A 27,504-nucleotide genomic window follows, 5' to 3' on the forward strand; every position below is an offset into this window, starting at 1 on the left:
TTTTGCCACTTTCAGCGATCTTCCATCATGCTCTTTAAATGTTGATATAACACGACTCGCATCGCATGCATTTAATTTTATTAATGTAGCTGTGCCTTGATCTTTCCTTCTATTTTCCCCTCAATAATAATTTTCATAAATTCATCGTACCATGTCAAGTGTCCTAACATTTTTTCTCGTCTATTTTCTATTGTATTCAATATCTGCCTTTTTTCTTTTACCCTGTGTAGTACTTAGTTTATTATTACGTTCTTCAGCAGGAAGTCGGCGACGGCCCAGTGCCATGGTGTACACCAGACCAGTTGTCCTTTGTGGCGGAGCAAGTGTCCCATCACCCACCGATCTCTGCATTCTATGCGGAACACGTCAACAAGCGCATACAGTTTGAGGCGTGGGTGTGGACCAAGAGCAAGTTCCTCGGCCTGTCCATCGGCGTCCACAACATAGGACGCGGAACTGTCACCCTACTCGATACCGGCGAGGAGTATACTCTCACCTTCCCTAATGGATATGGCAGGTTAGTATAAAGATTGTCAAAAGTAAATAAACATAATAGTTACTAGGGTAACAAAAAAATAAGTAACAGTAAAAGAAACTTAGCATTTTATCCATTTTTATCAATATATCGATTTTTATTTAATTGGCAAACTGCTAAGTGCATAAACCTTTTAGGCCGTGCCCCACCATAGCGTTTCTAAAATTCTTGACAAGTTTTTTTGTAATTTGCCACATTGTGCTAACTGACCTGACCTCATGCTCATCTTATCATCCTCCACTAAATGTCACATGTACATCTCATCTTTGCAGATCAATACTGACAGTGCCGTGGATAGAACTGGGCGGTTCTGTAGTTATCGAGTGTGTCCAAACTGGCCACAAAGCGAACATAGAGTTCCTCACTAAGCCGTTCTACGGGGGCAAGAAACACCGCGTCACGTGCGAAGTGTACGCCGGCACCGACAAGAAGGCGTACTACACCGCGCAGGGCGAGTGGAACTCCAGGATGGATGGACGATGGACCGAGTCTGGGGTGAGTGACATTAAATAGATGTATACATAAAATAGTTTTTATATTTACTTTAAAAAAAAATACTTTACCAAATATATAATAATTGTATAACTCTTAAACAGTTCGACACTAACATATTTTTGTGTTTATATAAATTCATTCGAAAATTACGCATTTTTGGAAGAAATTTGATTACCATAAAAAATGTTATAGGGAGTTAATCTTAGTGCGGAACCGGAGATTACCCCAAACAAACAAATATATAATATAATTGGTATCGTCGCAGAGGACGGAGGTGCTGTTCGAGGTGGCGAGCATGAAGCCGCGGCGGAAGCGCGTGGCGCCGGTGTCGCGGCAGGCGGCGGCGGAGTCCCGCCGCGTGTGGCGCCACGTGACGGCCGGCCTGCGAGCCGCCGATACAGAAGCAGCCACCGCCGCCAAGCGCGCCGTCGAGCAGGCGCAACGTGACGCCGCTAAGCGACGGGATGCCGCCGCTGAGAAGTGGACCACGCAGGTACGTACGCCGACATTCGTGCGGATGGTGTTACGCCGACACCGAAGTCGAGCGGGCATAGTAAGCGACGATGCCGCCGCTGAGAAGTGGACCACGCAGGTACGTACGCCGACATTCGTGCGGATGGTGTTACGCCGACACCGACGTCGAGCAGGCGCAGCGCGACGCCGCTAAGCGACGGGATGCCGCCGCTGAGAAGTGGACCACGCAGGTACGTACGCCGACATTCGTGCGGATGGTGTTACGCCGACACCGAAGTCGAGCGGGCATAGCGCGATGGCGCCAAGCGACGCGATGCTGCCGCTGAGAAAAGGACTACGCAGGTACATACGCCTACAGGAACATCGCCACCGCTGCCAAGCGCGCCGGCGACAAGTAGACTACGCCGACACTTGTGCGGGTGATGTTACGTGGAGAATGTGTAGTGCAACGTCTTTCCCAATAAGTGGAGTTTGCGTGTACGTACGCCGACACTCGTGCGGATGGTGTTACGCCGACAACGACGTCGAGAAGAGACGTAGTTTTATGTGCATACGCAGACACTCCAGTTACGCCGACAACGACGTCGAGAAGTTTTAGCCGCCAGGCCAACTTTGCTATTTAAATTTGCTCGTTTGTACGGTGCGATTAGGCAGTGAAATTACAGGATAAGTGGCATGACCTCTTAGTCCACTGGAAGGGCAATGGTGACGATGAGTGGTATCACGGGTGTCACATGATAACGTGATGTCCGTTGTGCTATTCATGTATATACGCAACGGTTTCCACTTACTATCATGTAAACCGTCAAAATGTCTGCCATGCCTATGATTATGCTATACTATATTAAAAATAGGGTTTCATGTCTCATTGGTAGTACGTAACTGACGAGCTCGTCTATACTCCATATAACCATAGAAACCTAATATTAAAACAATAATGACATCGTATTCTTCCTTTTCAGTTATTCAACCCTAAAGGCGAGGACGGCTGGGAATACAGTACACCACTAAAGAACCGTCTCGAGAAATCTACGCCCCAACACAAACCCACCGAGAACGCGGAGAATACGAGATAATGGACTTTAAATGTTGTTAAGTAATGTGGACTTTAAACTAATGCCCCTAAGGTAGAGATTCCATCGTCACATCAAACGGACCTCTTAGCGAACTAGATAAACCCGTTGTTATTTCGTGACGCACCAGTGTTAATCGCTTAGGTAATTTGGGAAGTATAGGCTGTTAAAAGTCTTTTGCCATAATTTCTATTCGAAACTATGACGTTCGTAAAGGTTGGTGACGACTGCCAAATGCAAGAACTCTATTCAAATTAGATATAGAATACATTTTTCTTACGTACTTTTTTGGGGTCTAGTACAATGTTAGAGACGGGGATCAATGTCCCAGTCTTGAAATATAATATTCTGTCAATACTATGAAGCCTATAAATAATCTCTATGAATATTTCGTACTTCATTGCATGCTATATACCGACTGTGTAGATTCAGACACTATAATAACTCTATACTTATTACTTATTAGTCTATGTTTATATTGCAAGGGTTTACAACGCCCGATTCATGTTTCTGGCAATATAAGGGATTATGGAATGCAATGGCTCCATATCACCAGACGAGCCTGCTTAATAACTTGAAATAAAGATTATTTTATATCAATTGACATAGCCCATCGTGGCTAATCAACCACGTTAGATTAGACAAGAGACTCATTTACTATTTACTACTGTTTAATCATTTGATTATTTCATAAAATCTTCACATACTATAAAATTCAGTCGCTTCTGCTGGCTGTTCGCTTATATATTGTAAACTACGCAACGAATTTTTAATGCAGCTTTTAGCAATAGATAGAGTGATTCAAGAAGAAGGTTTGTATATATAATACATGTACACCCGTGCGAAGCCGGGGGACGGGTTATTTATAATTATGAACGTATTATGATACTTATATTGAAACTTTCAAGAAAATAACTTATTCCTTCTTAAATGGCCGGCAACGCGCTTGCAATTCCCCTGGTGTAGCAACTGCTCAAGGGAGACGGTAATCAGTCATCGCAGTAAGTAAACGAGCCGCTAGCTCGTTTGACCCATATACTATAAAATAAACATTTTATGCAAGTAGCTTCATGTTGTTAATTAGGCTGTATGCCTCCATTTGATCAATCAAGTCCCGTACATTACGTCACCAACCTTTACACAATCCGAGTCATTTGCACTCGAATTATTACATTATATCGAATCATGTTTTTATACTCTAATCTATTATGGCCTATGAAGACGAGCAATAATCTTGTAAATATGAAATCTCTTTGGAAATACAATTTGCAATGCTTTTGTATTTTTGGTTCGTACACGCGTTAAGCACAGGACGATATCAAATGTTATGACTCGCATGTGTTTAGAAAATAGATCATGCTTTTGTATATTGTGATTTTATTGTATGCGATTTTATACGCTATATTTTTTTTTCGAATACTTATATATCAAAAAGTCTACGTTATTTTACCGTTTTTTATCTAGTTCTTAATTCATCGTTCTGGTTTATTATTCACAATTCTTAATTCATACAATTTCTTCATATATTTTATCGAAAAAGCTAAACAAAGTAGTAGAATGAAATTTGTAAAATGAATTAACCGTTTATCGGTACGAATTAATTTATTTAAATGTTTACATTTGTCGTATTATTTGTTCGTGAAAATAACGCACTTGTCATTTTGTATGGAATTATCTAATATTTGAGGAATCAATCTCTTTGAGAATTTCTAGTCTCTTTTTGGAGTTTATTTAATATTTCAATTAAAAAATGTACAATTTAATAAAGGATTATTCTGATTATTTAAACAAGAACTTTGGTAGGAAAAAATGTAATTGCTTCAAAAACCGAAACCTCTTTTATTGTAATGATTTATCAAATAAAATTATCGCTTTCGTAGTTATAAAGACGTTATTATAAAAGAATTGATAAATACAAATGAAATACAGGAAACTATTACTTTTATACGAATTATTAAAGTATTTTTTATACTATATATTTGTATTATAATGTTATGTTATTACAAAGCATTCCCATTTATTATCTAGACACATGTTGCAGTAGAGTTCGATTCACGAGAAGTATTTAGTGACAAGACTGAGTTAATGTGAACGAAATCGAAAACGATAGTATCGGCGGTGGCGACACGTGCAAATATTATTTAAATCACATAGACTTATTTAATTAAATATAGTTATAACTATAATGTTGTATATTTAAATAAAAATTTAAATTATTACACTTGTTTAATTTTATTTATTAGCCAGAACTAGTATCTAAAGCCGTGAAAAAGCACACTACGAAATTGGCCCTGATTTTGCAAAACAGGAAGCGATTCAGGACTCCAAAACTAATATTGCCTATATTATCAATGTTTAGCCATTTAAATATAAGGTCTATCAAAAAAGAAAGGCCTTATAGATTTTTGGACAATGATTCTGGTAATAAAATGAAGGCTTTAGAAATGTTTAGACAATAATTTTTCTTGTAATAAAATGAAGTCCTTATATATTCCAACAGGCCTAATTCGCTATAAAATAGACTCTTCCATTCTAAGACACTGGGTGGGACAGGTAATTCTAATTGGTGTCTCGCATTTTTTTTATTAACATAGGTTAAGTAATTGTAACAAGCGAAATGAACTATGTTGTATGTTACTACAATCATGTCCTTATAAATCTTTTGACAATGATTGTCTACTTCTTGTCGTACCACGTTTCACGAAGCTCATAGCTTTACCGAAAGCTGTGGTTTTCTCACAAGCCGTTCCCTGTACAACGGTAGATACGGGTGCGGTGAGGATCCTGAAGTTCGTTTGGTTGAAATCCATTGAGTCGTAAAGAAAACGGGATTGTCTGTCGCTTAGTATCCAAATGTTACCTTCTTGGTCCACCTGGCACGTAATGGAAACATTGAATATGATATATTTATTTAATTAATAGCACGCAAAACAAATTGTATCTTTACAAGTATTTGTTCTGAAGTTATGCAGTTGGTACAAAACTGGACTAAATTCCACACTCTTTATGCCTAGTAGTTAAATAAAATACATTATATAAATGCATGCAATATACATTAGATAAGACTAAATAATAAAAGGTATATTAAACAAAGTAATAGATCTAGGTAGTGAGTATACAGGTGGAATTATTGTACATTAGTAAGTCTATTTAATAATGTGCTACACGGGTGATTGGTAATATGTAAACTCAATGCGGAGTTTAATCATTACCAATACCGTGGACTGACATTACACAGGAATTTAATCTTATGTGGATACATAGACAAATGGAAGGGTGCCGAGAGTTGATTGAAATATTACTAGTGCAGGCATAGGATTCTTAATTAGGTATATGAAATAGAATGTATTTGGGAAACTATAACTACCTTGATATCATTTGGAAACTCCAAAAGGTTGCAATCGCTTATAATTAGCGGATTATTTTCAGCGCTGAACGGCTTGTCAGTGTTCCAACATCCTACTCCGTTTTTACACAACTGCGCATAAATGTATTAATATTAGATTTGTGGCAGATTCAAATGTTACAGGGCCATCTATAAATGATATCACAAATGGAGGTCGACAAAGTGTGATCAAGCGGCAGGAGGAGTCATAAACTTCATAAGATCACATCACATCACATTTCAAAGTTAATAAATTTATTATTTGAACTTACAACGAAAATTTTTAAAATATTTCCATCTACTAGTGTACTAAGTGAATTGCAAAATATGTCAAGTCACACTAGGGTGAAGGTAGTCCCCTAAATGTGACCTGTTGTGACGAGGATTAATAAGAACTGACGGTCACAAGTCATGAAAATTCCTATCAATTTAGTTTATTATACAGTATATCATTTATCACAGTTCTCGCTATTACTACCCTACCGCGCTTTCTAATTATACCTAAAGGTTAGCTGGGAGAGAATGTCATACGGAATTAAGCTCGCCTTTTGTACAATATTTATGGTTCAATAGAGAATAAAATAAATAAATAAATTATACCATTACCTGTGTATAAAACAATATATTGCTGACGGGATCATAGTCGCACGCAGTCGCTTGAGAATTTGGACCCCTGTCACCGACGACCTGAATAACAACAATGGTAAAGGGGTTTAATTATGAAAGACTAGTTTCTTTAGATTATTTTTTTTTATTTAGGATTAGTACTTCAATACCGTATGTATTCATAAACAAATACGTAATTTCGACCATTGGTCGACAACTATAGAACTAGTTACTACTAATAAATAAATAAATAAATTGGATTCTACTAACTACAGCCGCAGCTAGCAGCCGGCTTCGTAAGGGTACAATTTTACTATATATGTATATATAAACCCACCTCTTGAATCACTATCTATTGCTAAAGTCTGCATTAAAATCCGTTGCGTAGTTTAAAGGATCTAAGCGAAGAGACAGCGGAAGCGACTTCATTCTATACTATGTAAAGATTCTAAAAAAATAATAAATATAATATATACCAGTCGACATTACCGAAGTCTGTTCTATGAGTACATCACTAGCATGATTATAGATTGTTGACACAACACTAGTACAAGAAACAGATAAATGTCGAAGTAATAAGTGATGGAATGTAATTGTAATGGCTACGAAATTAAGTAAAAAATTTAAATAAAATAAATTTGTTTCATTGAATGAGTAAGACCATTGTCGCAACACACTTTCAACACGGTAGCACCTTTAGCCTTGCAGCTTCCTACAATTCTTATCACACGCACGTGTAACACCATCTAGGAGGGAAGAGGGGGATTGTTGGTAATGTGGACTAATGATCCCATTGCTAGCAATGTACCATGTCAGGTTGACCTCCACGTGGTTCCCCTTGGAAACCATCGTGATAAATTCCCAGTAAATTTGTCTCATTGGGCTAACTGATGTGACTTCATGTTCATCTACTATCTTCCTCCACTAGTGCCCCGCTAGCGCAGGCGGGTGCACCATTCCATTATTATCCTCTAAAAAAGACACCACTAGACTGAAGGTTGCACGTGTAGAATGTATGCGACAACACCATCATAACAGTCAAGATTGCGTTAGCATTCTGCCGCCACTTTGGCGTTGGTAATTTAAGCCCTGTAAGTGTCGTAAGGCAGGCCATCTCTGTTAGAGAGATCAGCTACTTACAACAACTCCATTAAATATATCTTCTTCGGAAACATTCTTGTCTTTCAGCAGTTTCGTTGACATTTTGAACTGTTTCGTGCTTGAAGTCGGATGCAAGAAGAGGTCACGGAAACTGTAACCATAGTAGCTACATAATAAAGGTCAAATTATATCGTCTATATTCACTATTACCTGTGTATTCGTCTGCTTTTTGTTAAATAAAAAATAAGACAAAATATTCAATCTATTCTCAGTAAAATTTCATTAAAGGCCTTTCACATTTTTTGGCGTAAAACTTTGGGGTTCTGGTTCTAAGAGTCGGATATACATTTTGATGAATTATATAGATGGATCAATCTTAAAAACAACATCTTTGAAATGTTAATTTTCTCTTTGTTAGTCTTCCTAATTTCTAAAATAGTTTATTCAAGAGTTTGGGGTTGTCGTTCATTAATAAACAAACATAGATTGATATGATATTTGTACTAAAACTTGATAATTACTTTATAAATTGAGACAGCATCGTCCTTTTTTTCATTTTCAACTTAAATATCTAAAAAATTGATCATTGGAAATTTCAACAAAACTTTGCCATAATCATTTCTAATTTTCTCATAAATACAACGAAATTTTTGCATAAAAAAAACATAATAATAAAGTTAATATACTTGTAAATTAGAAATATAAAAAAAATATATAAGGCAATAATAATAATTTAAAGTTGTATAAATTCCGTTGCGCCAAAAGTAAATTCTCTGCTTAGAGAGATCAAACATTTGTCAGTGAACATTAGTATTGCGACTAAACAATTTTGATAATTTAAGTAATATTTAATTAATTTTGCTAATATATACTTATTTCTACGAATATTAATTTAAAGTTGTTGTTAAATATATATATATAATATATCTTCTTTGCACTATAAAAAGCAACATTCTTGTCATTTTAGTATTTTTTCATCTGAGAGAAAAAGTTTAAACCAATTTGACTTTATGTTTATTTTTGAAATGTTATCGTGTCTTGTGTTATATCAAGTATCAATGTGGATGCAATGTAGAGGATATTTCACGGAAACTTTCATTACTGTACAGTTATGTCAAATAATTATGCGTGTTTGGGTGAAAAGTCAACATTATAAATGTTTTTATTTAGAGAAAGGTCAAATTATATCGTCTATATTCACTATTACCTGTGTATTCGTCTGCTTTTTGTTAAATAAAAGCCAATAATCGTCCTGGTGATATGTTCTACTTCATGCAAAATATTCAATCTATTCTCATGTAAAATTTCATTAATACCAAATAGACATTTAGTCATGAAAGTATGTTATTTCAATAATACTAGCTATAAACACACACACAACATATGTTTATCACACAGACAGAAGTGTAAACGCGCGGGGTCAATTTCCTAATATACATATAAATATAATAACAATAACTAAGTTTAATATTTGGAATACAATAAATTCACACATTATCTTGTATTTATTAATAAATAAATTTAATTAATATATAATAAGAATTAAATAGTACTAATTTCAGTCAATTATTTGTTACTCATATTACTTAAGCAGAGCATTGACTTCAACCCTCTAGGTTATGGTCATTATTAGCACTTTGATAATTAAGATAAATCACGTTATTTAAAAAAATCCAATAAATAGTTTATGTTACTCAGTTAAGTAAAAACATATTACATTATTAATTAAAATATTACAAGGATCAAAATGGTTCATACTAAATCCACACCGATACAAACAATATTATTGTTTGTATCGGTCTGGGTGTTCTCATAAATTGTGTTTGTGAGGAATCGAACCTGCAAGTATCAGAAGTAAAGCGATGTGCTAAACCGCTAGACCATCGAGGCCATATGATATATAAGGCTGACTTGAATAAATAGGTCTGTACCTGTCCTTTCTCGGCTGCGACAAAGCAACAGAAGATACACCATCACTCCAATAGAAGTCCACTCCACCAACTTTATAAGTACCAGCGTGAGGGTCGAAGTGGAAGTAATGGTTTTCAACTCTCCACGCATCATCAGTTCCCAAGCTGTACACTATTATAGCATTGGAACCCATATCAGGTATATAGGCGAAAGCCTCGCTGCAGTTCTTCTCAATATCAACTACCTGATTATAGAAGAAAGTAGACAGCATAGTAGAACATAATAATTACAACCCTAGACAATCTTTGTTAGCCCTATGGTTGGGAGAAAAATGCCTTAAAGTGTTAGTTGTGCATTAAAGTTTATAATAAATAAATAAATTAAATTAAACAATTCAAATAGCGTCATATAGTGTATGGTACACCCGCCTGCGCTAACGATTTACGCTGAAATTCTACGGATTATTACCCTGGATGAGAGCAGTGAAGGATGTCAGGTCAGTTAGCTCATTGTGACAAATTCATATGTAATTTATCATGATGGTTTCCGCCATTCCGTCGTTATCACGATGGTTTTGGAAGGGGAACCGCGCTAAGTCAACATGAAATGGCACACTACTATAATAGGGTTCTCAGTCCACATTACTAACAATCCCTACTAGAAGCGAGCAGTAGGTGAAAGGGGGTTGTTAGTTATTTACAAAGCTAATACATTTTTGACCATTTTCCCTACTTCCCCCGATCATGATTTTTGCACTAGAAAAGGATGTGCTTACAATACTGGTTAATATGGAGGAATCCCTTAATACGTCGTCACTTAACGTATGCCGTCGTATTAACTTGTCAGTGTTCAAATCAAAAATAATTACGGCCGGATCTGATATTTGCTTCACCTCGTCTGTAAAGGATCAAATTTTATGTACCTAACAATAAGCTTTTTCCCAACAACTTCGCCGGGGATTAATCTGGGGCCTAATTGTGATAGAATGTTGTTATCTATTTTCAGTTACACAGAAGTAGTTTAAAATATATCTGTGTACCAAATGTGATTTTAATCCATCCAATCAAATTAATGCAGAAGGAAATCAGTGAGGATGAATGGAACTTTATGAGGATTCCTCACAAACTTTCGAGTATATTAGTACTTCATTTGTGACTGGAATCAGAGCCGCATTAAACACTTTTGGGCCACTCTCTGTTTAAAAATGTGTGTAAACAAGGTTGCTTTAATGCTATTATATATATCTGCATCGAAAATAAGCAATATTATCAGATCATTCAGGATACAACTTGTCTGATTACATTTTCAGTCTATGAAACATTAAAGGATAGGGCGTACAGCGTACGGGATACGCCCTATCCTATACGGGGACCCAGATGCCTTATCTGTCTTATAGTTAATCCTACCCTAACTGAAAAATTCATTTAAAATTCTTCAATTTTCCGTTGTATTCTGTGTTACCTACTTGCCATATCGGCGACTCCATTGTCCACAACCCACAGTCTGTCACATTTGTCCACATGCACCCTAAACGTGGATACCACAGTGCTGTTGGATCTGACGCAGCAATCCTTGCCTGATAACATGGCGTCTGTCCAACTCGGGTACGGAATAAGAGGCTGCTGTTGACTACCATTCAAGTGAATATAATTTAGAGAAGATGGGACCCCTATAAAGGAAAATCAGTCGAAACTTTACCTAGTTCATATTAATGCGTGGTACTAAGATTTTATTGAATCTATTGTAGATTACTATGAAATTTATTCTATCTCTCCCTCAGGTATAAATAAATAACATGCAGAGCGAATAATAAGAATTGCAGTAAGGTCGCAACAGAAGCTAAGTTGACTAGGTGCTTCTAAAAATAGTTTAATTTCAGTAATAATTTTAAGAATCCATACTATTCGTTGTACCTTTTTTCCACCTTGGTATTGTAATAAATATTTTCTCTTTCCACCTGGCTATCCCTGTTGGCATATTATTTTCTGGTATATACAGCCCTGAAGCAATGGCTGACTCCCGAGATTGAGCTTCAAAAGCAAAATCTAACGATTTCCATTGAAACTTTGGAGGTAGCAAACCAGAGGATTTTTGAAAAATATAAATAAAAATAGCAAGAAGCACTGCAGCTTTCATGTTCCAATATGAATCTCTATAAATAATTCAGATTATTATTATGGTAAATGTCGGTGACAAGTCTGTGAACACGCTTGAAAATTTTATTTAGATTTTAACAATGATGGATTTTGATTAAAGCGCCAAAATATATGTCTATTTTTTTTATTGTGTCCCAGCCAGAGGAATTAGGACCATTAAATTAATATTTTGTCAGATTATGACTCTGATGACGTATAAAGTTGAACTGTAAAATCAGGGGTGGATCGTGAATTTGTGGGGCCCTAGGCTAAATCTACTTAGCGGCCTACCTAATTTTATTATTCAACAAAAAATATATACCGACCAAAAAAAAAAAGCGACGTCCCGTTACTTTCGATAGCCGCGTACTTGCATGGGACTGGGGGCCCTTTGTATCCTCATTGCCCTGGGCTGCCACCAAAAAGCCCTTAGGTAGATCCGCCCCTGTGTAAAATAGCGCGATTTAAAGCGATGACATAGGGTATTTAAATTTTCATTATTTATATAATACATAATAAGGTAACAAATAAAAACATGCACTCGTCAAACATAAGTATTTATTTACAACCTTTTGATTTTAAACAAAGCAGACTTTTTACTTTTTAATTTCTTCTTGGTTTCGATATGTGGCGAATCTACTATCATCGTGCGGCAACACCGTTGCCTAGTTACGATGGGACAAGAAGAATAACAAGCTTGTCATTTCGAGACCGAATCGCCTTCTTGTATATATATCACTTGTAAATATTTTGTTACTATACATAATGTAAATAGCAATTACTGGACTTATCACTTCTTTCCTGCTGCTGCTACATTACAAACAAATAATAGCGGTAACAATATAGACGCTAAAGATACCATATTCTGCATATTTTGGTAGAAAAAAACGACATCAATAACACTTATTGACCTTGGAGCGACCAAAATCTCTATATTTTTATTTATTCTAAAGCATCGGAATAGAATGCTATAATAGTACTTGATATGGACAGTTGGCATTGAAAACTCATTAATTTGGCTTTGGCAGTACAGCACTATTTGTCAAATTTGACAATACTAAAATGTCAAAGTCACAGTTGATTGTTATTCGTTTCGTCGTCAAGACCATCTTTCCATCTGTCATATTTTAATTTGTAAATTCAATTATCATCAACATCTATCTAAAATAAAACATTATCGTATAGATAATATCATCTAGTACTAATCGCCAGCCTTGGACTGTTATTGCTCATGTTAGCATCATTGTTCTAAAGGTCGTCAAGATCAGGTCAAGAGATGTCCAAAGAAAAGGAAGAAGTTAAGAATGGTGTCGCTTCTGCGGAGCAGAACGGAGAGAAACGCATTGGCTGTGCACATTATAAACGAAGAGCCAAGTTCGTGGTGAGTTAATTTACATTTGACTATTATTTAGTTAATAATAATAATCTAGAACGGCGCCGGGTTCAAAACACGCGAATCTATATATAAACATGCGCGGCGTAGAAACTTCGCATTCGCATGGGCTGTGAATTCACAAAACAAAGCCATGTCAACGAACTAAACCCCCGCATATGGTGTTATTTTGAAGAATCATGATTATTTTTTAAATTGATCATAATGCTGTTCAAGGCACACCAGTGGAGCGTGATTAAATGAGCACAAAGTCAGGTCAATTAGCTCATGATGATTTATTTACTAAAACTTCGATGCACAAATAAAGTTCACATGGCGGACTTAACACACCAAAGGGCAAACAGCAATTCGTGGGGATGGTGCATATGCTAGCAATAGTTCTACTAATCCCTGTAATTAACAGACTTCCCCATAAAATTAAGGATTGAAAGACAGAAATTGGAATTCTTTAATTAATACCTGTATAATTCTTAAGAATTTCATATTACACCAACATAGTAAAGAATGAACAATGAAAATAATAAATACAATAGTTGTTGAGTACACATAACAATGAAACTTAAATAATGGCTTCAGTAAAACAAAGACTTTCACTGAGCACTGTTATTTACATATTGATCCATTCTTCTCTTTGAAAAACATAATTGTAATAAGATATTATTGTTAAATTTCATTTTACTATGATGAGGTTGTTTTACATCTATTATATATGGCCTAACTTTCAACTACACCACATTATTGATCATGATTGTTAGTAAACTAGACTAATGATCCCATTGCTAGCAATGTACCATGTCAGGTTGACATCCACACAGGAATTTATCACAATGGTTTCCGGAACCATTGTGATAAATTCCTAATGAATTTGCCACAATAGGCTAACTGACCTGACCTCATGTTCATCTTATCATCCTCCACTGATGTCCCGACAGTGTAAACAACTGATATAAGAGTGGAGCTTGTTAGACAAATTATAGGTATTTTGAGACGACATTTGAGTGTATACTGTTTTGTTTATTATTCTATCAATGCTTATATACTACTTACTTACTAAATACATTCATCCTTACATCTCCTCAATAAAAAAAGAAAATTATATTTTATGTATAATATTTAAAAAAGGTTTATTATTATAATGGAATTATACAATATTATAATAATTTTAGAGTACTTTACAAAAAAAAACTTTTATTATACTATTTTTAAGGATGTATATGTATTTATTTAAGCTTTATTATCCATACTAGCTGTACCCACGACTACATCCGCATGGAATTTAACTTTATTTTTCTAAAATAAAAGTAACCTAACTTTCGATGTCTGTATTTTTGGATAACATCTTACAATTCGTTACAATTACAATCATAGGACATTCAAGTCCATACCCAACATGCTAAAGTACACTTATGAGAAAAGTAACCCAAGTTACTCCTTATTGCATAAGCTACCTGCCAAAAAGTCTCATCAAAATCGGTCCAGCCATTTCAGAGATTAACCAGAACAAACAGACAGACAGACAAATATTGTAAAAAATGTTATTTTGGTGTATATAGCATATTTATATTCCTATGCATGTAGTAAAAAATGGTTATTTCAATATAACAAACAGACACTCCAATTTTATTTGTATGTATAGATGTATAGATATATACAATTTGTAATTATATGTGTATACTAAATAAAATTGCATACTAAGTTTAGTAATAAACATTTCGTTATAGTGAGATTAGAATTGTTTTGTTTATTATTATACCAATGCTTATATACTACTTACTAAGTACATTCATCATTACAAGAGTCTAATTCCATTATCATCTATAAAAAACACTATTCCATTATCGTATCTATCATTGTCCATTGATATGCTAACACTGTTAGTGCACGCTGGTGCAACATTCCCTATATTCAATTTAAAAGATATACTTAAATTGTACTAAACTAATTATTCTCTAACTATCTCAGACACCATGCTGCAACAAGTTCTACATGTGTCGTTATTGCCATGATGAAAACGAAGAACACTACTTCAACCGCAAGTCGGTGACGGAACTGATCTGCACCGAATGTGATACTCGGCAGAAAGTACAAGCTGTCTGTGAGAATTGTGGAGTCACATTTGGCAAGGTATGATGCAAAGATATTTTTATATGAAATTGGTGGAATAAGCTTTATGAATAATGATGTAGGTATGTATAATTAGTAAAAAACATGGGATTTTACCACGCTAAACTAAGTTTACCGATGATTATGGCGGTTGAAACACTCCCGAATTATCGAGAACTCAATAAATATAAAATGGTCAGATCCCGTAATTTTTGCTAATCATACGTATAAATAATGACTGCGTCAAAATTAAAATAATGATATATTTTAATGATAAATAAAATATGAGAATAGGGTGAATTATTATAGTGATATTATGCTATGTAGACATAACAACTTAATCCTCTTGAATGACACAACATGTGAGAGGTACCACAACCTTAAAAGTGTTCTGAGATGACTGCTGCTCATGATTTTAGGAACCTTTCTATGAGCGGTCAGCTTGACTGCTACTCTAAATATATGGTATAAAAGAAGATAAAACGATCTAGATGAAGTTACAGTTGTCCAAATGTGTTTGTTTATTAATTACTAGCGGCACACCCGGCTAACGCAAGGGTATTTATTGTTAAATACAATATTAAGCATTGCCAAGGGCTGAACCCATGGCAATAATACTTATAATAATATAAATTTTAGTCAGATGTGCGCCATTTTGTAATGATAATTATTTATTACAAATAGACGCTAAATCTCGCACGATTAAAGAACGTAGAAATTTGTGAATTGGCAGAGCGCACGCGCTCTTTCTCGCTCTCTTTGTTTACATTTACATGTACGTCCTTGAGTAATTATGACAAATAATGATTTAGACGTTTTAACTTCTGGCCATTGTATCATTAGTAAATCTCTTCAGGCACTACCTCAAGAAGAGATTATTGAGTCTAATCTTCGCAAGCTTAAGTTAGTATGTTAAGTAACTCAGCATGTTTGGATGCCTGCGTGAAAGTAGTTTCGCGCGTGAATGAACGTACGTGTAAATGCTTGTTAATTGTTATATTATTTTTTTGTTACAGTACACATGTTTAATTTGCAACTTGTTCGATGATGAAGACAAAAAACAATACCACTGCGATGGCTGCGGCATATGTCGTGTGGGCGGTCGTGATAGGTTCTTCCACTGTGAGCGGTGCAACATGTGTCTGCCAGTGCAGTTGCAACGTGTCGGACATAGGGTGAGATATATTCAGTATATGTATATTTTGATAGTCTGATATGAGATATTTTTTAATTTTAGAACTATCAGTTTTTCTTTTATTTTTCGTGACTAGATAAAAGTCCTTCAGTTGTATTATTTATATATATTTTCAAGTTATTGCTGTTTTTACTTGGTTTACTTCATGGAGAGAACAATCAGACCTAACCAAACTTCTCCCGATTGTGGTATTAACTATATAGAAGCCAATAAGTACATAAAGAATTTATACGTATTTTAAAACAGAATGAGTCAGATATTGATCGTAAACTAACCCGGCAACGACCCATGCTTGACAGTATGTGCAGTATAAAATTGAACAGTTTATAAATTGTAATGTTTTTGTAGACAAAATATAACTTAAAATTCATAGCTCTGACAATGTTATCTGATTGAACAAATATTGAGTTAATAGCGGTTACATAATGTTGATTGTCGCATACCAATCCTTGTTAATGTATATTTACTTAGAACAACATTTATTTAAAAGAGCAACATTCAAGTTTCATGTACAATCTTCTTGTGGTGAGTCTGTATTCCTAATGAGTTGTAGAATAAAAAAATGTGACTATTCAAAAGTGCTTATATTTAGTTTATTTTAATAAAGATGATTTTTATTTCTACGGTTGGCATTTGAAGAACTTAATACCTTTTTTTGCTAAAGTCAAATAAATTATTAATTTTCAGTGCGTGGAGAATGTATCCCGCTCTAACTGTCCGGTGTGCCTTGAGGACATCCACACATCTCGCATCCCGTGCCATATCCCGGACTGTGGGCACCTACTGCACCGGCCGTGCTTCGAGCAGCTGCTGCATTCCGGCCACTACGCGTGCCCAACGTGTCAAACCAGTATGATTGATATGGCTAATGTAAGTTTACAAGTATCTTCTATTCTATAAATAAATAACCCTGGACAATTAACACAGCGCCATCTAGTCGCACGGTAAACAGGGCTTGTTTTATGGGTACTAGACAACTGACAGACTAGATATATACTTAGATTTTTTTTGTACATGCATATACATACAAAACACCCAGACTGATACAAACAATAATACTCATGAATCCAAAAGTTTGTGCCGTACGAACAATCGAACTCGGGACCATTGAAAGCAAAGCGTTGTGCTAAACCGCTAGACCAACGAGACCGTCGAATTCTATATAAACAAAAAAATGTATGTTAGAAAAGATACCCCTTTTTTTTAATGGCTGATAATGAGAGTTACTTATTTGACATTATTTTACCATATATGATTACTTTACGCTTCATATCTGTCGGTATGGTGTACCCGCCTGCGCTAACGGTTTACACTGACGGGACAGCAGTGGAGGATGATAAGATGAGTATGAGGTCGGGTCCGTTTACCACTGTCAATTCACTAGGAATTTATCATGATGGTTTCCAGGAAGAATGGTGTTGAGGTCTACGTGACATTGTACATTGCAAATAGATTGTCGTATGTATGCGACTGCATCACCTCAGAAAACTTTCCCCTAATACCTGACAATTTTAAATCAATGAATTAGATTCATTGATTTAAAATTGTCAGGTATAATGAAAGAAAATATTTTGTTAAAAACGTCCGAAAAAAAATAAAATTGTGCTAAAAATTCTTCCTGTGTAAGTAGTATATAGGAAAGATTTATTCTCATTTTTTTCATTTCACCTGTACAAATCCGGGATATAGAACTAGTTAAATATGGAATGTACTTTTACATCTGTAAAACCAAATGGTATAGTCAAATGCATTTCTTTGTTGAACTCCTTTAATAATTAATTATTCGTTTTCAAATGCCACTGATCGTTCCCGATTGTATGCATATCATCGCTTATATCAAATAGCGAGAACGGGCTTCGAATTTCTATGCCGTAAACATAAAAATATGAGCAGTCCCCTTTTAGCTACTAGTATTTCAGCTTGTTACGTTGCATCTGTATGACTACCTACTAAAAGTCAACTGCTGTACTAACTAATGTAACATTTCTTTTACAGTTATGGAGTTATTTAGACTCAGAGGTGGCTGCGACGCCGATGCCAGCCGAGTACGCGGACTACAAAGCTACTATACTGTGCAAAGACTGCCATAAGGTAATTACTGTCGTTTATTAACATATTTGTAAAAAGTATAATAATAATAATAAACTCTTTAGTACAGAAAAAAAAAACAATAAATAGAAAATTATAAGTTTTATAAGCAATTTCTTACAGACAACCTGCAAGCTAGGACTAACATACACAGAAGAGGTAGATGGCACACACAAGACACTATAATTATCAAACTAATAATGTATAAAAATTTATACTTTTTACAAATATGTTAATATATGCTGTGAAAATTTAGTCCGAATTCGTCCAACTGTTTTTACGTGACAGTGAACAAAAACAGACAGATTTTTATTGGTTGGTCACGTTGTTATGCTTCTGTTATATGTAAATTTTTATTTCCAAAGGTCTAATTTCTAGTTGGGACCTTAATCTTAAGCAAACTTGTCAATAATTTGGTATATATAACACTGCAGTGGTGTTTATCACCTCACCACTGCAGTGTTATGTATGATGTGATAAGGTGTCGCTACATAATATATTGTCATTGTAGTGACTATGTAGTGAGTATACAGGTGTAATAATTGTACTATTTATTGTACATTTTAAGTTTATTGGATAGGGTGCTACATGGATTATTAGTAACGAGTACGCGTCGACGCGGAGTCGCAATATGGACTCCCTTTACACTTAACTTAAACGTATGTTATCTGGAGATGTAAACTAATAGGAGTGTGCCGAATGTTGACAGAAATATTACAAGTGTAGGCACAACGTCTTTGTAATCCCATCTTATCTAGACAGACATTGTACAATGATACAAACAATCGTACTCACGAAATGTTTGCACCATGTGAGGTATCAAACCCGCGTCCTCCGGATGTTAAGCATAGTGCTAAACCACTAGACCACCAAGTCCGTCATAAGGCGATGGTTGCCAAAACCTTCATGTGGGCCATCAGCTTACTTGCGATTCACATAAAAAAGTAAGCTGACATATTATAATAAATATAGTATAATATAAATGCGAATGTTGAGGTGGATGTGTGGTGTGACAAGAATGGATAAGATAAAGAATGAATACATTAGAGGAAGTATGAAAGTGGCACCGGTGTCAGAGAGGTTGAAGAGTAATCGTCTATCATGGTATGGACATGTAATGCGTAGGAATGAGGATAATATTTTAAGACAGGTGTTACATATGAATGTGGATGGTTATAAGGGCAGAGGAAAGCCGAAAAAGAGATGGATGGACTGTGTGAAAGATGATATGGTAAGAAAGGAAGTAAATAACGCGATGACTGCGAACAGAGATGAATGGAAGCGAAAAACATTACGCCGACACCAAATAAATGGGATAATGAAGAAGCAGATAGTACAATATTGTATCCTGCCACAATTACAATTAATTGATAATGTTTGGACATGTTCAGAGTTGTCAATGATATCGCTGTAATATAATAAAATGTATAAATATGAAAGTTGAAATGAATTAATAAGATGTTTATTTTTTCCCCAGCTGTCTACAGTCAAGTTTCACGTAGTAGGATTGAAGTGTCAGCATTGTGGAGCGTATAACACTTGCCAAACTAACGGCTTCCAAAAGTAAGTTTGCATATTTATTTTCAAGCCAGTTTCCTTACAGGTAGGCAGAGAGCCGAGTACCTGGTTTACACTTACACAAAATGTTTTTGTTTTATTTTTTATATCGGCAAGCATAAGCGAGAGGAATAATATTTTATTTTACTGTAACAAAATTAGTTTAAAAGTAATTTTGAAGAGCGAACATCGAAATACATATATGCGAAATTCATTCAGATTTATACGCATATATTAATACGCGAGCAAAAACTTTGTAACAAAAACCCCTTTTTTCAAAAATTATTTATTATTATACGTATTTTAAAAATTTAATAAAATACATTAAAAAACATTACACACACACTACCATGTATTTGACACACATACATATATACTCCATTATTGTTAAAGTCTGTGGTCGAATTTAGACCACTGGGTGACTACTCGTTATTATAGTTAGATGTAAAGCGAACACATTGAATATACATATATATATTTATTTAATTTACACCCTTATTGTCCACAGACCGAAGGTCCATGCACTTTTTTGCATTTTATTTAATTAGTCTTCGTTTTTTTTTCTCTTTTTCTTACCCCGCAAAAATATGTGTTGTGGCTTCCCGCAGTTTATCGATAAATTAAATAAATAGGTTTTATGACTCATTCTTAATCGTACGTTACATCATCATTGAATATATGGAAAACTAGCTGAGCCCGCGGTTTCACCCGCGTTAAATTTCAATAAGAAATATAGCCTATGTGTTAATTATTTGTGATGCTTAATCTATATTACCGTAAAATTTCATCTAAATCCGTTAAGTAGTTTTTGCGTGAAAGATTAACAAACATCTATACTTACAAACTTTCGCATTTATAATATTAATAAGATTATGGTCTTCGAAGTCCCTTGAAAAGAAATATCCAATATGTTTTCAGGGAATCCAGCAGTGCGGAAGTCGGTGACTCATCGAGCTCGACGTCGACATCGACCAGTCGGAGCGGCTCCTCGTCCGTCGCCTTCGAAACCCGCGAGGAAAGAAACGACGATCTCCCACAAGCCAACCCCTTGGATGAACCACCTCAAGCTTGACATCTCATGTGAGAGTCACAAGCACCCTGGGATCCTTCGCAGCGGGAGGTTTAAAAATATGCTTAATTCTTATAGTGTTAAAAATTAGTTTTGTATTGAAAGGATTGAGGAATAATAAGCCAGTCAGTTTATCACACTTCTAAATAGATGTTGAACGAAGATGATGGGATAATGAATTTCAACAAATATGACTGAAAGTTAGTCAGTCTTAGTCTGTTCTAAGGTATTAAAAGTTGTATATGGCAAATGTTTGCCAATTAGACTATACAATACACCATACAATACAAAACAACTAGACACAATCATACAATAGCTAAGTCATTTAGTAGGCAGAGTACTAGTGCATTCTGTGAGCGGCTGTTTCATACTATGTATACAAACAAACTTGTAGTGTTCGTTAGTAAATTCAAATTAACAGCTGTTCACAAACATATGAAAGTATATAAATCACATTTTTTTTAATTGACTGTCAGTTTGTTAGTGTCAAATTTTGAAACGGCTGGACCGTTTTTGATGGGACTTTCACTCGCAGATAGCTAATATTATAAAGAGTAACTTCGGCTACTGTTTTTTTAGACATTATTTTATTTTTCGACGTGGACGAGTTATTTATATATCCGAATCGCAATTGAAGTGAAATATACGATTCTCTCCAATCCTTATAGCGTTTGATGGGTTTGATAGGAATTATTTAAAATCTTATGAACATTTCTTACAAGTTTGTAAAGAAATCTAAACTTCGATGCGTAGAAATTCGCGTTTCTATTGTTTATTTAATGTATGTCGAACACAGCTATTTTGGGCAGCTTATTTAGTTAAGAATCCGAACAATTCCCTGCTATTAAATAGTTTATGATAAACTTATCATCCCATAAAGGTCGTAAACTAAGAATTGGGATCCAATTTATAGGAAATTTAGTTAAAAGTATACTGTTATGTTGTACATTATCAAGTTTGTTGGAAATAAGTGCATAGTAAAGTATTATAAATGTGACATGGGAGAGATCATATGGCTTTTGTTAGCCAATAATACAATGCTATACTGTAATGATCAGTGATCGAAGTGGGTAGAGCTATTTTATGTACTTGCCATATGATAGAATAATATGGATATTCTCAGAATACCAGGATTTGTTTTTTTTTTTAAGTAGAAAAATAATAAAAAGCTGTTTATGTAAACTAATGGCTTTTTATTATTTTACAGAGAGAGAAAACATATTTCCTATATGAATAAGGTCGGTTTAAAGGATAGTACAATAAATAGATAGAAACATGATTAATTAAACCTCATATATTTTAATGTAAATATTTCTTATATTTGTACAAAAATCAACAATCAGTCAACATTTTCATTCTGAAGTTGTACAAGAAACATCCATATTAACATCAATGTTCGAGGTCAATGATCCCAAATAGCTGTACCTACTCCGATCAGTGGTAAACACAAATGAATCTGCATTAGATATTAATATAGATAATAAAAACGTAACATCCGTCGTATACTTGTTTGTCACCTATATCTTATGTATATATAAAATCAGTGGCGGCCTTATGCATTGCGAGACACTTACTGGTTTTTTAAAACTGCTATTTCGCGATGCATGAGCGAGCGAGTTCGCTTATTCGCCACCCCCTAAAGCTGCCACTGAATCTTATACAGCATTGAGGATGTTTACAGGTGTATATTTGTGTTCTTTTAAATTGATAAATAATTTATTTATTTGTTAGAAATATCACACAATTGCATTAGTATTAATATAGATAATAAAAAACGTCGAAACCAGGACAGATACACCTTGCGGAGAGCCGACCCCAAATGAAATGGGAAGAGACTAGGTAGAGAGTGAGATATCGTAATGTAATTCTACAGAATACCAACTAGTTTGTGTATATATTGCATATATATTAGGGTTTCTTAAGGGTCGGCAACGCGCACGTAACACTCCTGGTGTATTACGTGTCCATAGGCTACGGTAAGCCTTAACCATCAGATGGGCCGTATACTTGTTTGTCACCTATATCTTATGTATATATAAAATTCTCGTGTCACAGTTTTCGTTCTCATACTCCTCCGAAACGGCTTGACCGATTCTCATGAAATTTTGTGAGCGTATTGAGTAGGTCTGAGAATTGGCCAACATCTATTTTTCATCCCCCTAAATGTTAGGGGTAGTCCACCCCTAATTTTTTTTTTATTTTAAGGCAAAACAACGTTTGCCGGGACTGCTAGTAGTATATAAAAAAGAAATCTTAAGAGTTACGTGTCACCTACAGAGAGTAAACTCATTTCAATAATCAAGAAGCGTTTTTTCTTTTCTTTTATCTCTTTCATATATTTATGTATATTATTTACTTCGTTATAATTATTATTTAGTTAATTTAATATAGAAATTTTACAATTTACAATTATTTGCTAAACAGGACTCCGCTCGCATATTGCTGCTGCCGAAGCTACAGCGCTGATTTTCAGCGGAGCCCTAAATAAAATATAAAATACATTAAATATATCATTAGATAGAATAAACAAAATTATGACTTATAAGCGACAATCCGAACAAAAATGAATATAAAATCAATTTACGTTTTGATGTATTTGTTAGCCACACTGCAGTGATCGTAGGAAAAGGGAAATAAGGAACTCACCCAAATTGCACAAAATTATAGTATATAGATGATCTGCGTCGGCGACTTGAAGCACTTGAGGTTTTCAATAACAATACACCACACTCGCGACACAAATACAGTTTGTTATAATATTTAAGGAGCTCCTTTTGTTTAATTGATGCATGCGGTGGTTGTTTCACTTGTTAGATGGCGGCGAATAATGATTGTCCATATTGTGCAGGGGAAGGGGGGCGGGGAAAAAACAATGTGGCGGCTTACAAACTTTTTTTTGATGTTTTTTTTATGGTTTTAGAAGACGCGCAAACAACCTAAAGAAAATAAATCTAAAAAATATTATACAGTTGTATATTGCTATTTGTTAGTAATTAAAAAGGCGCAAGTAGTTAATTCTCTCGCATGTCCATTTGAAGGAGAAGTAAGCACTTGTGACTTATTTTATATATATAATCCCGAATCTTAATTTTTTTCGAGGCGCGGCAGTAACTGAAAAAAGCGCTTCTAACACGCCTTCCCCACCGGCCAACATATTTACAATATGAATATCAACATATAACATGTCGAATTAGGATTGCTATTAATTTATATTGTTTTATGTTAATGTTAATGTGTAGTTTGAAAATAGTGTATGCGCTCTGCGAAAAATAACCTGACGTCTCAGTGGTGACGTTATCAAGGGTACGTTAAGATGAATTGTGTATTCATCTGTTAAGTTCGAATTTGCCGTCCCCAGAACTTGCCGCCCGGGACGTGGGCCCCGTGTTGCCCTCTCTAGATCCGGGGCCTACTATATTATTACGGATTACCAAGCAATAATGGAAACCATAACGTCTATAATAATAGTTATAATATTAACGTTTTTTTATAATGTAATCGTTGTGTTAGGAATTTTTATAATTTATTTGTATTTATTTTATCATATTTTGTGATAACAGTAAAACTTTTGTAATTGAAATGTATATATACACTTAGCAAATAAAAAATATAATATTAGAAACTGTTTTTAATGAAAATCGATTCGATTAGTTGTAAATAAGGAACGATGTATTCATATTTTACGGTTTATAAATAAATATAAAATTTATTATATAGCGTAATAATAACGTTATGACAAATAAGCGAAAGCCCGACCATACTTAGCGACCATTCAGAAATTATGTCACAAGTTAGAGCCCCCTTTAACTTGTGACAATGCGTGACATTAAAACTTGTTATGTAAAAAAAAATAAACGGTTAAAATGCATTTTTCGTTATTAACGGTTAACTAACCGCATTTTATGCTTGTTACTTTCACTAGTCAGAGTCCAAAAAGGAGCACTAAAAAAAAATGAACTGTATAAAAGAAGGCTCAAATAGAATATCTAAAAACGAGCCTTTCTCTTTTCTAGGTAATACACCTAACTGGACTATTTTAATGGACACGTACGAATGCTTTTCGTGCATTATAAAATCCCAGAATATGTAGGTCATCATCTAGACCAGAAATATATCCTATATCGAAAAATAAATAAAAAGGTGACGGATTTTTTTCTATGTCACAGTCAGATGGTTAATGACCGATAAAATGCGGTTGCTAAAATGCAATAACTAACCACACATTTGGTTAAATAACGGTAGCTAACGGGATTGTTTCAACTATGAGGGTCCTAGAGTTTTTTTATGTTCACATTGTAATATCAGTATTAAAAAAGGATATATTAATTATTAAAAAGTGCCCAACTTTAACCCCCCCCCCCCCTTCAAAGTCTCAAAGGGGGGGAATCCATGTCCCGTAAAATAGGAATGGTATCTAAGGTTTTATAGGTCTAACATTATGTTTACACCAAAATATATGTAAAATATTTCTTGTTTTCATCAGGTTAATAGTAATAACAATAGTTTTTATTGGCACCAATTTTACATAGTTTCAGTTGTTCTCATAAACTATTACATTCTTATTAAATAATGTTGCCAGTTTACATCAATAATTATTATATATTTTATAGCTGTTTTCTATCTTATAATAAATTTACCGAAATAGATTTTGTACACAATAGCTTACGTGGTTACCACTGTGTTAGTTTATGCGCACCGGCAAGCAGCCTGCTTTTTATTTCAATATAAACAAAATCAATAATATTTTATTTATGTAGTTATTGCCACTTATACATATGTACATTATAGCCGCTTATAAACGTCAAGGAGTATTAATATTTTTTTCCCTACCGTTCAATTCAGTACACAGATTCAATTCTGGCAAGAAACTCAACTGATTTTCCTTTTTTTAAAGCCATTTTGGTTACATTATACACTTATGTAGGTGTTTATGTCTAACATTAAATGAAAATTCCGTGATGGACAACTTTTGCCATGCACGTTTGTCATTCAAGTAATCCTTTAGTGAGTAGGCTTTGCTCAATAAATATGATTAAAAGATGTTTTAAATTTAAATTTATTTTACTTTGTAAGCTGTATTTCGGTTAAAGGTAATTTCTCTGCTATACCTCAAGTATAGCAGAGAAATTACAGGGTACAGAGGCATGACAGCTTAGTTCTCTATAATGGTGATTTACATATACGATTTTATACCTCCTGTAGTGGGTTAGTATAGGTAGTAAGAAAACCAATATCTTAGTCATATTTGTGGACCCTTTATTTGGAATAATTTGCAAAAAATGGTAATATTGGTGTACCAAGTAATCAGCTGGTCGAATAGAGTGAGTGAGACAGCAATACAAGCGCGCTCTCGCTCGCACCGAAGTTATAAGTATAACGGAGGCGCTCGCGTTACGCTAGCACTTAGCACGCAGCTGTATTGCGTAAATGAAATACTATATGACCCTACACTCCTTTATATCAATCATATTTTTATACTAATCTGCAGATTCCTCATAGGTGCTTTATTATTTATTAATACAAAACTATATAGTACGTGTAGAATTGTTAGTGATAAAGTTTGAAGTTACAGTTAATATATAAACTTGACTGTTGATATCGGTTTAGTAATATGAACTCTGTAGTGGAACTTTACAATACATAGAACATTTTTTATATAATATATATTTACTTACTTACTTACTATTCAGACATTTTACATTCTGAATAATGTTGGTTTATAATAATTTATAAACCAACATTATGCAGAAACTAAATTTATGAACATCTGAATAAAGCCTACAAATAAATCAGACGAGGTTCAGAAATCTAACGCAATTCATGATCATGTAGCAAATACATATATACGAATACATATAAATAACAATATAATATATTTTTATGTTAGCGTTTTGTTACATTTTTCTAGTAAAGAAAATAAATGTAAAGATAGCAATCGATTTTTCATTTAAAAAAATATAAAATAGTTTCATTACACTTGGATTACCATATAATTTACCTATATATGTATAATATAAATTTAATATGAAACCTATTTTACAATTGTATAATCTCTAACACATTGTATTATAGATATAGATTATTATAAGTTATGTATAGAATTTTGTAATTCCATGTATAAAAGAAGTCCATTTAAGGAATTTTTTAGAAATCTCGTCCATTCTCAAAGTTTGTAAAAAGTTAGTTTGATATTAATATTCATTTTTCTTAAATCATTCTGCTATTGTATATTTGATTGAACTACAATAATAAGAACAGCAGTATTTGACTTAACTAATTGTCCACGTGTCCCTAAAAATAGAATACCTTTTCATCATAATGTTATTATGCTCAGTATTTTCATTGTGCCAACAAAATTAGCTAAAGATATGTAGTTTTTGTCGT

The 27,504-nt window shown here is 34.3% G+C and overlaps 3 protein-coding genes across 3 annotated transcripts in view; 2 read left to right on the top strand and 1 right to left on the bottom strand.

Annotated features, from left to right (window-relative positions):
- The window catches only part of LOC131852952 (oxysterol-binding protein-related protein 9), an 89,860-nt gene extending 86,698 nt beyond the window's left edge, over positions 1-3,162 (top strand). Inside the window, exons 13-16 of the mRNA XM_059203709.1 lie at positions 258-517; positions 808-1,030; positions 1,296-1,523; positions 2,467-3,162. Of these exons, the coding sequence (XP_059059692.1) occupies positions 258-517; positions 808-1,030; positions 1,296-1,523; positions 2,467-2,580 (825 nt within the window). The 3' untranslated portion in view covers positions 2,581-3,162. The remainder of the gene's footprint in view (positions 1-257; positions 518-807; positions 1,031-1,295; positions 1,524-2,466) is intronic.
- Positions 3,163-4,412: 1,250 nt separating this feature from the next.
- On the bottom strand, positions 4,413-11,905 carry LOC131852901 (protein yellow-like). The gene is made up of 8 exons (XM_059203647.1): positions 11,494-11,905; positions 11,046-11,249; positions 10,356-10,477; positions 9,601-9,824; positions 7,709-7,835; positions 6,569-6,649; positions 5,945-6,055; positions 4,413-5,450 (listed from the first exon to the last, which is right to left on the bottom strand). The coding sequence occupies exons 1-8, from the start codon at positions 11,714-11,716 to the stop codon at positions 5,229-5,231; spliced, it is 1,314 nt and encodes a 437-aa protein (XP_059059630.1). The 5' UTR covers positions 11,717-11,905; the 3' UTR covers positions 4,413-5,228.
- A 911-nt stretch (positions 11,906-12,816) lies between these two features.
- Positions 12,817-21,391, top strand: LOC131852925 (RING finger and CHY zinc finger domain-containing protein 1). The gene is made up of 7 exons (XM_059203676.1): positions 12,817-13,096; positions 15,071-15,232; positions 16,228-16,386; positions 17,094-17,276; positions 18,402-18,497; positions 19,972-20,057; positions 20,970-21,391. The coding sequence occupies exons 1-7, from the start codon at positions 12,992-12,994 to the stop codon at positions 21,121-21,123; spliced, it is 945 nt and encodes a 314-aa protein (XP_059059659.1). The 5' UTR covers positions 12,817-12,991; the 3' UTR covers positions 21,124-21,391.
- Positions 21,392-27,504: the final 6,113 nt, after the last annotated feature.

Source organism: Achroia grisella, unplaced genomic scaffold (genome assembly GCF_030625045.1).
Source record: "Achroia grisella isolate CSIRO2021 unplaced genomic scaffold, CSIRO_AGI_Agris_v1 utg869, whole genome shotgun sequence".
Classification (NCBI taxonomy): Eukaryota; Metazoa; Arthropoda; class Insecta; order Lepidoptera; family Pyralidae; genus Achroia; species Achroia grisella.